Consider the following 12,175-nt stretch of genomic DNA (forward strand, 5'->3'; position numbering starts at 1 on the left):
AAGTTTCAATTGGGCTAAAGGTCGAAACTCTAAACTTGAAAGGCTCAAATATAACTTGACCAAAGATTAATACAAGTTTTTTTTTTCCTGAAATCAAGATTAACACAAGTTAATTTAGTATTAAACTACTTACATAATATATACTCTTCTAATTTTTTATTTTAAAAAATAATATATTTACTCTTTTATGGACTGAATTTCAGATAAAACTTATATTAATTCAAAACAAGTTTTGGTTTAAATAATTATGGGATTGTTATGATTTTATTTTTAACTATAAAATATATATTTATATAAAATTAATTTGTACATATCAAATTTTAAATAAATTGTTTTTAATTAATTATTTTATGTAAATGAATTTTAAAACATAAATATATATTAATATATCATTAGATTGGGTCAATGTGATAAATATATCATACTAATTTGAAAATGTATATATATTGTCACTTTTATATTATTCATTCGATTGTTTTCTTTGTTTAATTTTTAAGGTTGAATATAATGTAATTTGACTGATCAAGACAGTGGCAGGTCTAGAAATGTATTTGAGGACAAGTATATTAATAATATAAAAATTTTATATCTTTATAGGTACGATAAAATTTCATGGTGGTCCTGATAAATTTTTGGAGTATGCACACACACATATATTAAGAGAAAACATTTCTAATTTTAAGAAAAAAAATTTGAACTCTATAAAATTTCAAGGTGGGCACGTGCCCACACTACACTCACACAAGTGTACATCCGCCACTGTATCAAGATAATGCTTCTTTATTATTATATTGATATTTCCTATTTTGGACCTTCATATTAGACTTAGATATGCGTTTTGTGTTCAAAGATAGTCTATACTCAACTTTGATTTGCAATTGCCTGTGGTCTTTTATTAGTTTGATATCCTATTGTAGTCGTTTGTTGATGTAGTTTTTTTTTGTACTCTTAATATTTTTTTGTATGGTTTTTGTATAATTTAAAGTAACTAGTTTTTTGTACCAATAATTATAGAAAATATTCTAATTCTATGTTTACTTTAGTATTATAATTATCGATTTTCATTATAATTTTAAATATTTATTTCCTTAATAAAACTAGATAATTTTTTTGATATAAAATTAATTTAATGTTTAACGAAAATACTCGATTACTCATGTTATATGACTAAGCTTCCTTTAATTTCACTTTCATTGAATCAAAGTGAATGTCAGGATCAAAGCAAACAAAACATTGTTACCTTTGGTGCTAGATTTTGTGGACTGAAAAAGCATCAAGGCCATCAAATTACCTTTTTAGCTAATGAAACACTACACAAAACATTTGGGGATTCATTCAACTGTCACATAGCCTCTAAATTATTAGCTTTATCATGTACTCTGCAATAACCAAACCTCCATACATATTTCAAAATGTTATTTATCACCCAAAGTTCTACGATTAATATCAACCAATTACTTAAACTGTTCGAAAAGTTAAAGAGCCACTCTCCGCCATGTTTGAATTTTTTAACTGTTAATAATATACATATAACTACTTAAACTTTAAATCTCTGAAAAATTAATATCATCTTTAATCATTAGAATCGCTTAATGAAATATTTGTTCTTCTATTATTTAATTAATTTTATAAGAGTTAATTATAATTAGTTATGATGGTGGGTGGGCCCTTCATTGTTTCAGGCTTTTTTCAGCAACCCCAAATGGATCCACCGCCCCATACGGTTGCACCTCTACTTCCCTGCAACGCGTGCTTTCATCCCATCCCCATTTCCCTTTTCCTTTTCCTTTCTTTGTATATAAAAAAGGCTTAATGGTGTATTTAGTATTTATCCCCTAAATTACATATTTTCATCGAATTATTTCTAATGTTTTTAGACGTTTCAATTTTATCACTTAAAGTAACACTTTTAAATATATATAATTTTATGAAAAATAATATATAAATTATTTTAAGATATATGTCATAACCATTCTTTGATTAATAATTAAAATTTAAAAATAATTATCACTTTATTTTAGAAAATGTGATTTTTTTAATTTGAAATTTGGAGTCGCCATTGACCTTTGGCTTATGTAGGTCGGATACCTAAAAATATCTTTTAAAATAATTTTAATAAAACTCATTGTTTTTACAAAAATCAGTTTGTGTGTTACCAGAAACTCATTTTTTTTCACGGATTCGGGAGTATATTACGCATGGGGTAAGGTGAGCACCCCCATAATGGCCAAAAATGGTACCTCAATTAAATGTTGTCTAAAACAACGAAATTTTACATATTTTAATCTAAAATTTAAGTTACGATCCTCTTAACTTCTTATGAATTTTGAAAATAGTGAATTTATTTATAAAATAATTGACTCGATAAAAGTGATTTAATTCACTTGGTCTTATTTAAAAAGGGTGTTCCCTTACTACTTGAATTAACAAAAATTGAAATCCAATTATGTTGGACGTAATTTCGTTAACCCACGACATAAGATAACATAGTCTTTAAATTTTCAGAAAACGAGAAAATAAATGTATGGCATATTAATGCAATAATAGTAAATAACATATGAAAGATGAATGCAATATCAATAAAATATAATAGAACTAAACAGGGGTAAATAAACAAAATAACTAAACAAAGATAAATAAATAAATACATGAAATAAATAAAAATGAACATTTATAGTTATTAAAATAATTATGTAAAACATAATATATATAATTAAAAAATATAAAAAATTTATAAAAATAATATTTAATAAATAATTTTTTAAAATGAATAATATATATATAATTAACTTCGTAAGAAATAAATAAAATATTAAAATTATTTTATTCGAATAACCCTCGGAAGGGCAACCCAGGTGTTTGGAGGTCTTCCATAGATTAGTCGAATAGTTAAGCAAAATCTTATATAAATTTCATGATATTAATAAAAACAAATTTTACTATTTAAAAGTATTCAATAATGTTTTTCTATTAATACATAAATTATAAAAAAAATACTATATATATCTATATACAACTTATATTATAAGATACCATCTATTCATAAATATTTAAAATACCATTTAAAATATATATATATATATATATATATATATATATATATATATATATTACCCATCACGTTAGTGAAAAAAAAAAGAAAAAACAATATAAATGCACAAATAATCATATGGTGACTAAATCATAATAATAACAAGATGAAGAGGGAAATCCAAGCGTTTAAACTTAATATTTCCTCTTATTATTAACATAAATGGTGATTAGAATGAATGTAAAACAAGATTCTGAGGACCAAAACATAAATATAGTAATTTCAAGTGAAATACGAATAAATGGACTTAAAGGAAACAAAACTTAAATTATCAAATCAAATCAATCATTTGACCATAACACTTAAATAGTGCATGATGACTAAAATGTAAAAATGAGAACACATAAGATTCAAAATCAACAATATCCCCTTTATTTTATGACAAATAAAATATTACAAGATAAAAATGTCTTATACTACAATTTACCCCTAAATCCTAAAAAAATACAGGCGAGACTAGTGCAAAATGACGTTGTTTTGCTTGATATATATACCTTATTATGAAAATTTTAAAACCTTAATCTCCCCATTTTACACCTGACTGCTCTCTTCTCTTCCTCCATTTTCTCTTTTCTTTCTCTCGATCAAGAGATTCAAAATCTCTCTCTTGCGACTGTCTAATAGGAATCGGTGAAGGCCTGATGGCCCCTTCTGGCTTTTACAATCTCCTTTGTTTCAACCCTTAAACCGATCTAACATCAAAATCCATATCTAACTCTCTCAAACTTTCAAACCCAAAATAAAAGAAAACGGTCCAAACCCGAAAGGTATAGTTCTCATTTCTTTTATTTCTTTTTCTTTCTTTTCGATTATAACTGTTTTCTTTTTTTTAATCTGGTTCGACAAAATCTCCCTTGTTCGATTGGTGTTTTGCATGTTATATTCGGTTCATATCTCGATGCTTGCTAAAGTTATGACATAAGGGCATAATTATCCTATTTGATAGCCTCAATTTCTTTTGGATTAAGGCTAAACAACTCCTAGATAATTCATTGCTTTCCATCATCGAGCAAGTTGAACAGGGATTAAGCTCAGATTATACATTTGATCAGAAATGTGCCCTATGTTTCCATGGTTGTTATTGTGTTCATAAGGATAATGAATTGAGGCAGAATATTCTACAGGAGGTCTATAGTAGTCTTTACGCCATACATCCTAGTGGAGATAAGATGTACCATAATCTTAAGAATCGTTAGTATAGAGTTGGTATGGAAAAAATATTTCCAATTTTTGCTAAGGTGTCTGACTTGTCAATAGGTCAAGGTAGAGCATCAACACCTGTCTGGTTTGTTGCAGCCATTACGATTCTAAAGTGGAAATAGGAGTGGATTACGACAGACTTTGTGACTGGGTTACCTTTGAACCATTTTAAAAAGGATTATGCATGAGTGATTGTTGATAGACTCACCAAGTCATTTCACTTTATTCTTGTTCAAGTTAATTATTCTCTAGACAAGTTTTTTAGGTTATATATCTTTGAGATTGTTAGACTTCATGGTGTTCCATTGTCTATTATTTCTTATCGAGACCTGAGATTCAATTCTAGATTTAGAAGGCTCTACATGAGGCTCTGCGTACTGGTATAAACTTCAGTACAATTTTTCATATGCAGACTGATGGTCATTCCGGAAGAGTGATATAAGTTCTGGAGGATATGCTACGAGTTTGTGTGATTGATTTCTGTGGTAGTTGGGAGGACTTCTTATCGTTGGTTGAGTTCGCTTACAACAACATTTACCAGACTAGCATCTGTATGAGGCTCTATATGGACGTAAATATCGTACTCCTATCTTTTGGATTAAGTTGCATGATAGGAGAACGTTGGGTCTAGAGTTAGTCCAAGAGATAGAGGATAATGTCAGATTAATCTATGATCGGATAAGAGAGGCCTTTGATAGATATAAATCTTATAATGACTAGAGGAGAAAAGATATCGAGTTCAAGGTTGGGGATCATGCTTTTTTAAAGTATTTATGTGGAAGAAGGTGTTCAGATTTGGACGCAATGGTCAATTGAGTCCAAGATTAATTTGGATGTATAGTATTCTGAAAAGAGCCAGACATGTTTCTTATAAGCTTGAGTTGCCTCCTCAACTTAGCCACATTCATTATGTTTTTTATGTTTCTATACTGAGGCGATACCGTCTAGATCCGAGTCACATCATTTAGGTTGAGGATGTAGATTTGAGACATGATTTTTCTTATGAGGAGAGATTTATTAAGATTTTGGATAGGAAGAGAATGTTCTTTGGAATAAACGAATTCTGATGGTTAAGGTTCAGTGGAGCAACTGTAGTGAAGCAAAAGCTAACTAGGAGATGTTGGAGTCGATGAAGGATCAGTTTTCACATCTGTTCAGATTATGTAATTTTGATGAAGAAATTTCTTTAAGGGGGAGAGTTGTCAAACTCCAATTTCGGGCTAATTTTTTTTTCCTAATTTGACCTCAGGGATTAAATTAAAATTTTGGTTAAAATCGGGGATCAAAATAAATTTTTAAATAAATTTGGATCTAAAGTTAAAAATAAATAAAAACTTAGGGACCCCATGCATAATTCAACCTTTTTTCATTTTAGATAGAGTTTAAACCCCCAAAATCTAAGACTTTCTACTTCTAGAAAGTCCAAATCCTTCTCTCATTCCTTTCTTTTTTTTAGTAATTTTCACCAAGAAATTTCAATCGTTGATTTTTTGTCGATCGCAATTCCGTTCGCTACACCACCACACCATTGTGATCTTTACATCGTCATGAGTCTACCGGTGTTGGTTTTTTCACCGTTTCCACTGATGTGTGGAGGGGGTGAGAGAGTACAAGTTTATAACGTAGCGTAATCGAGCTCTCTTCTGCTTGCCATGGTGAATTGAGGTAAGTGCCTTAAAACGCTTAAAAATAATTGTTAGGATTTTTCGTAATTTTTTTTTTGACTTAAATCGACCCCGTACTGGCCCCACACATTGTCATTGTGTGTGGTGATTCTTCATCGCTTAGTGGGTTTCTAGAAATGGGTCAACCCAACCCACTGACATGTGTTCAACCTGACTGCCCAATCCGATCTGTTTGGCCCAATTCCTTTCGACCCAATCCAGACTGGCCAACTAAACTAATCTAATCGAACAGACCTAACTGAATCAGTCTAATTGAATCGGCCCAAATGAATCACACCAAGCTGAGCCACGTCGAGTTATGTTGCATTAAGCTGTTGACTGCTATCGTTGACTGGTATTGACTTCAACTGTTGACCGTCGTTGACTTTTTTTTGAAAACCTCCCTTTTTACATTTTTCGACGCCCTTAGTCCGATTTTGCAGTTTGTTTCACCAAACTTTGATATGAAAGCCTCGAATCGATCCCGTTAAACTGAAAATGCTTAGTACTTTTAGCATTTCTGAATAGTTATTTGAGATTTGATTATGGAATTAGTTTGGGATTATATTTTCATGAAGGTACTTGTGATTTTCCTGATCGAGGGTCGACTAAATCCGATGTTTCCCGACTAGTATATTAGTACGATCTTTGTTCTTCGAGAGTTTTCGTAAATAGTTGATTTATAGTTTATTAATTATTACGTTCGTATTTTGATATAGTATTTCTGAATCGTAAGATCTAGCGTTACCGTCTACCATGATAGACAGACCCGAGAGTAGGTACCGTCCCAGACTTCTCAGATCAGTATAGGTGTGTTCCTATTGGTGTTTTAGTGTTGATTTGAACTATTTGTCTAAACTATTTTAAATTTATGATTTTATTAAATATTTTGACTGCATGATATCTAATTTACCGTATACTTCTACATGATCTCTGATTATCGAATTTCTGTATTTGATTCTGGAATATTACATGTTTTAACGTTTTAGTGAATTAAACTATTTTTTTCACTTAAATACATACATATCTACTATCATTGGGGGTGTGATTGGAGGAAGCATTTTAGGCTTAGACTATGACTTGTAAGACCTTACCGCAGGCTCCTCTACTTTGTGAACATGGTAAAACCTTACCGCAAATCCTTATGCTATTGATATAAGGTCCTTACCGAGTGTATAGGTGGGTGTATGGTTCATGGGAACCTACACATTCTGGCGTTAAGATGTGGGTAGTGTTCATGTTTTAAAAAAGTGTTTTCTAAAATATTTTTTACCGAAGTATTTATTTAAATACTTTTATACACAACAGGAGCACACTGAACTTTTTAGTTCATTCTTTAATTTTTAACTTTTCAAATATTATCTGACAACATGCAAGAAGACTTGACATAAGAAGGATCGATTGTTCTCCATTTTGCATCACTGTATATTTCTATATGTCATGTTTTTATATTTTGGTGAAACATATTTTTACTACTGACTTTATGTATCTGTATTACTGATATTTTGTCATGATCATGTTTTCATACGGATTTCTAATGTTGATATATATATATATATATATATATGTTTACCGTATAAACTCTACTGTTATATATCTCTTTATTTTACCGTTATATATGTTTTATTCATTGAAATATATTTCAAGTGTGTTTTGAATATGAAAATGAATATTTGAAACGATATGTGACCACCTAGATTTGATCGTACCATCTAGGTCGAGTCTAGGGGATTACAATATATTTTATTTTTTGAAAAATTGAAATTAAATAAAATTTGTTGTATATATATTTACCAATTTCCTTTCAAAAAAAGTCTTAAGATTTAAGAAGAAGAAGAAAGAAAGAGTTTCTATAAGCATGTGAAGATATATTTTTCCTTTTGCTGAAACGAAAGAGGACATGGATTTTACTTTTGATATCATTCCATTTTTTATATTAATAAAAAATATAATTCAACAATACTAATAATCATTGTTTTAAAATCGTTCTGATATTTTTCCTGAAAAAAATCCATTTAATCTATTTATTTATACACGATCCCTCCAATGGATCATCTTCCAATCTGTACTATATTTATTTATTTAGCAATTTTCAAATAAAAAGAGAGAGGAGAGATCCATAATATAAATCTATACACCCATGAACCTGCTGCAAATGAAATAAAAAATAAATGATAAATACAAGTACATTTAATGTGTACCATATTTCAACCAGTTTTTGTGGACCGTCTGATGTCCCAACAAGCCACCTCACATGGCCAGTTAACGGCTACAATCATTGTGGTTGAGAATCGAATCCAACAACTCAGATCCAAATGATCCATCGTCATCCTTCAATTTCTCACCAATTTTATTTTATTTTTCTTCTATTATTAAAAAAAGAATTATATATATTCAAGATTTGCCTTCAATTATTTATTTATTTATTTGGGGAGTTGTGATAAATATGGTTCAAGAATCAAGATCTTTTAGATCCTGTGGCTGTGGTCAGTCTTCTAACTCTTGGGAGTTTGGAGTAAAATTTTGGTTAAAAGTTTACTTAAATCGATAAAATTTAATTATATGTTTTAATTAAAACAAACGATTGTGATAATTTAAATTAATTTAGTTAATGAATTATAATAAAAATACAGTTGATTGGTGATTAATATCTTCGAGAGATAATTGGGTTGTTAATGTTATTCTTTTATTTTGGTTGGAATTAATCGGATTGGTGTGGTCTAACTTCTATGATGGGTGTTGTAAGAGTGCCCACGTATTTGGATTGGATATAAGGTTGTAAATGACTCGAGTTCAATTTGAGTGAGGTTGAGTTTGATTTTTTTTCCTCAAAATTTTAAAATTAAGCTCGATGAAAGCTCTTAAAAATTAGTTCGATTTAAAATAAAAAATTGAAGTTATAACTCGATTGAAGCTCAAACTCGAACTTGATTTAAACTGGAACTCGAGTTCAAACCTGAACCTTAAGTAAATGAAAGTCTTCTATTGTATTTTTTTAAAACAAACATATAAAATTTAATATTATTAATAATTTAATTTTAAAAATTAAAATTTTATATATTATTTTTTGAGTTGCTCATGAGCTTTTCGATTTGGATATCAATTATCTTTTTTCGACTTGTTAAGAGCTCTAGTGAAGTCCATTTGATTGGAATATTGATTGAGTCAAACTTGAATAACTCATAATCTGTCTCATCTCATTTATAAACCTATTCGAAGATAGATCGAGAGATTATTGGGGGTATGATCGTACTCTTGAAATTTTTAAATTTTTATATTATTCAAGCATTTTTTTATTTTTTTACTGATGATTTAATTCTACACTTTCTAAAATTTTATAATCTTATATCTCTAAATTTTTAATGTAATTTTTTATAATAATAAAAACTGCTACGATCTTCTTTTTAAACGTATATCTCTTAATATAAAATTTTGTATCCATTCTTAGTTATAGGAATTCTTAGTCATAGTAAGACAGAGATGTAATTGTCGGAGGGGCGGAGAGATGCCATGAACAATTCCATAATATCATTTCCCACTAACTTTTAAAGAAAAAGAAAAGAATAATTTATATAATATAATGGAGGAGACAACTGTTACAAGGGATATAGAATTGTAGGGTGCATGTGAATCACCATAGCGAACGAAGCTGAGCTAATTTATGATTTGTCTCCAAAAACCCAAATATTGAAATGTAGATCCTAATACATGTTTTGAGTGCTATTATTTTATATGAAACTGTATTGCTGGCCCTGTCTTAGGCATCTTTCACCCAACTCCAATTGCATTCTCTAATAACTCCATTCGCTCGCTCCTATCTAACAACCAAGAATGCACCACAGAATCTTAAATTCTTCTCCTTATTTTTCTCTTGTACATTTTTAAGTTAAAAAAATATAGTTTATTTGGAACTTGTTTGCAGTATACACTGATGGGGAATATTGAGAGAGCGAGATCATCTACCTCTGTCAAAATCTAGATTTGGCTGAACTTAATGTTTCAGGAGAGTTTTTTCTTGTACCCCCTTTTTCCCTTGTAAACCCCAAGTTTCCTTTTCTTTTCTTTTTCTTTCTTTTGCTCTTCTTCTTCAACTGGTTTAGCTACTGAAAAGCTGCTGTGATTCTTCATAGTTTGGTATCTCTTTGAAGAATCTGTAACAGGTCAGAATATGCAACCCCTTTTTTTTCTTTCCTTTTTATAATGCATGAATTCGTTGCAAGAACTCCAGAATAAAAGAGATAAACAACAGATTACTCAAATAATAAAACCATAAAATATCAAGTTTGACTTTCGATAGCAAAGAAATAGGATGTTCAAGTGTGTTTTGATTTGATTTTCTTCTTAACAGGGTGATTATTCTTTTAATAATGATGATCCTATTAGTAAACAAAATTACTACCACCTATTAGTAAACAAAATTACTACCAGATTTCATATTTGCATAACTTGATTGATTTTTTCCCTTGAAGAACCAATTTTAAGACGAGTGATAAATTAAGATCCATCATTATCATTTTATTTTTCGCTCAACGCATATCTACACACACAAAATGTGTTTAATTTCATTTAGAAAGAACACTTCTTTATTGTTGTTTTATATTTGCATAATTTGAATGTCTTTCACTGATGCTCATTTATTTGTAGTGATTTTTTTTTGTGGTAAATGCGTGGTTATAAAAATTAGGTTAATCGTATGCGACTGAAAATTTAGTCTATTTAACAAAGAAAGTGACATATAATGTACTCACAGACAAAGCTGCATAATGAAAGATATTTTGTATGGAAGAGAATGAATGGTGTCCCAAAAAACATGTGAACAAGCACACAAATTATACTAAAAAGTGGTTGATGTTTATCATACTTTCATATTAATTCATGCCCTATATCACCAGCTTTCTTTTCTTATTTTCTCTTTTGGTGCAATTTTGCAGGAGGGAATAGTGAAAGGTGATTCTGATTATCAGAGTTGTTATGTGATCTATCTTTTTTTCTGCAAATTTCTTGGGAAGAAAGGCATCATTTCTGTTTATCCTATACATTCTTTTCTTGGGATATTGTTCAAGCGATATTAAACTCTCAATGGAGAATCTTCTTAGGCCATACGATAAGGAGTATATCAGGATGGCAATGTTAAAACACGAAGAAACATTCAAACAGCAGGTATGTACATATAAATACACACGTACATATATATTGTTGTTTTAATAATTGCAATTGTTTTAAGGTTGAAGAGATGTTCTCTTTTTCAGGTCTACGAGCTGCATTGTCTATATCGAATCCAGGAGACACTGATGAGAAGCATTGAAATAGGCAGGCCTAATGGAAGCTTTAGCATGAAGAATACTTATCAGCACAGGAATATCAATATGCATCATGATTCAAGAACGAGACATGATCACTTGGAACATCCGGCGGGTGAGGCTGATTATCAGCGATACAATGTTGCAGAATCCGGCATAGAAGAGATCGAGATCGAGCTGACTTTAGGTCCCACAAAGTACAGGCCGGAAAAGAAACACAGGACTCCGCTAACTTCGGATTCTGGTCCAAGTTTCTCTTCTTCTTCTAATGAATCAAGTCATATGAAGCATACAAGCACAAGAGAAGATTTCAGTGGCAATGATGATCGGATGGGACTTTTCCATGTCACTGGCAGCACACTAAGGTATCAAAATGGAAGTAAAAACAACAATGAGCTTGGAGAAGAGTTACGACCAGAGAGATTAAAACCGCCTCCTTGGCTTTTCCAAGTTCTAAGTATGAATATGACACGAAAACAAAAAGGGAAATGAAACTATTTTCCAAGTAGATATGATGAGATTTTAGACTGTTACTTATCGACTAATTTCCTGTGATTGGTGTTTCTATGAGAGTTTCTGCTTCGTAGTTTTTAGCATTTGGAGTATTTTGTAAAGATCAATGGTTTCCCTCCCTTGAAAAGACCCTGTAATTTGTAAAGATATTTCTCGAGCTTAACTAAGACATTTCTATGTTTGATTATTGATACTATATGAACAGTATCCATACATGATGAATTGGGGAAAAATATAAGAATTTTCGGCAGTGAGTATCAATGCTACTGGGAGAGTATCGATATTGCCCCTATAATATCAATACTCAGGGTGTACAATATCGATATTGAGCTCCATTTTCAGCGAAAGATGTCATTTTTGGTACAGATACTACAAGTAGAGTATCGATACTACTCGCTTTGGATGGT

General features: G+C 30.3%; 1 protein-coding gene across 2 annotated transcripts; it reads left to right on the plus strand.

Moving 5' to 3' along the window:
* The first annotated feature begins 9,573 nt into the window (after positions 1 to 9,573).
* LOC120166494 lies at positions 9,574 to 11,918 on the plus strand. 2 transcript variants are annotated; one of them, XM_039175780.1, is made up of 3 exons: positions 9,574 to 10,115; positions 10,887 to 11,115; positions 11,205 to 11,918. In XM_039175780.1, the coding sequence occupies exons 2-3, from the start codon at positions 11,035 to 11,037 to the stop codon at positions 11,745 to 11,747; spliced, it is 624 nt and encodes a 207-aa protein (XP_039031711.1). In that variant the 5' UTR covers positions 9,574 to 10,115; positions 10,887 to 11,034; the 3' UTR covers positions 11,748 to 11,918. The 2 variants fall into 2 exon arrangements, with proteins under 2 accessions (XP_039031711.1, XP_039031756.1); XM_039175825.1 differs by lacking the exon at positions 9,574 to 10,115 and having other exon boundaries at positions 10,731 to 11,115.
* The last annotated feature ends 257 nt before the right edge of the window (positions 11,919 to 12,175 follow it).

Source organism: Hibiscus syriacus, unplaced genomic scaffold, assembly GCF_006381635.1.
Source record: "Hibiscus syriacus cultivar Baekdansim isolate YM2019G1 unplaced genomic scaffold, ASM638163v2 tig00000329_pilon, whole genome shotgun sequence".
In the NCBI taxonomy this organism is placed as follows: Eukaryota; Viridiplantae; Streptophyta; class Magnoliopsida; order Malvales; family Malvaceae; genus Hibiscus; species Hibiscus syriacus.

Excerpts from the sequence above, each read along its gene's own strand:
- LOC120166494 (XM_039175780.1), top strand. The coding sequence starts at position 11,035 with ATGGAGAATCTTCTTAGGCCATACGATAAGGAGTATATCAGGATGGCA. Across the intron at positions 11,116-11,204 it reads AAGAAACATTCAAACAGCAG|GTCTACGAGCTGCATTGTCT; the intron begins GTATGTACATAT and ends TCTCTTTTTCAG.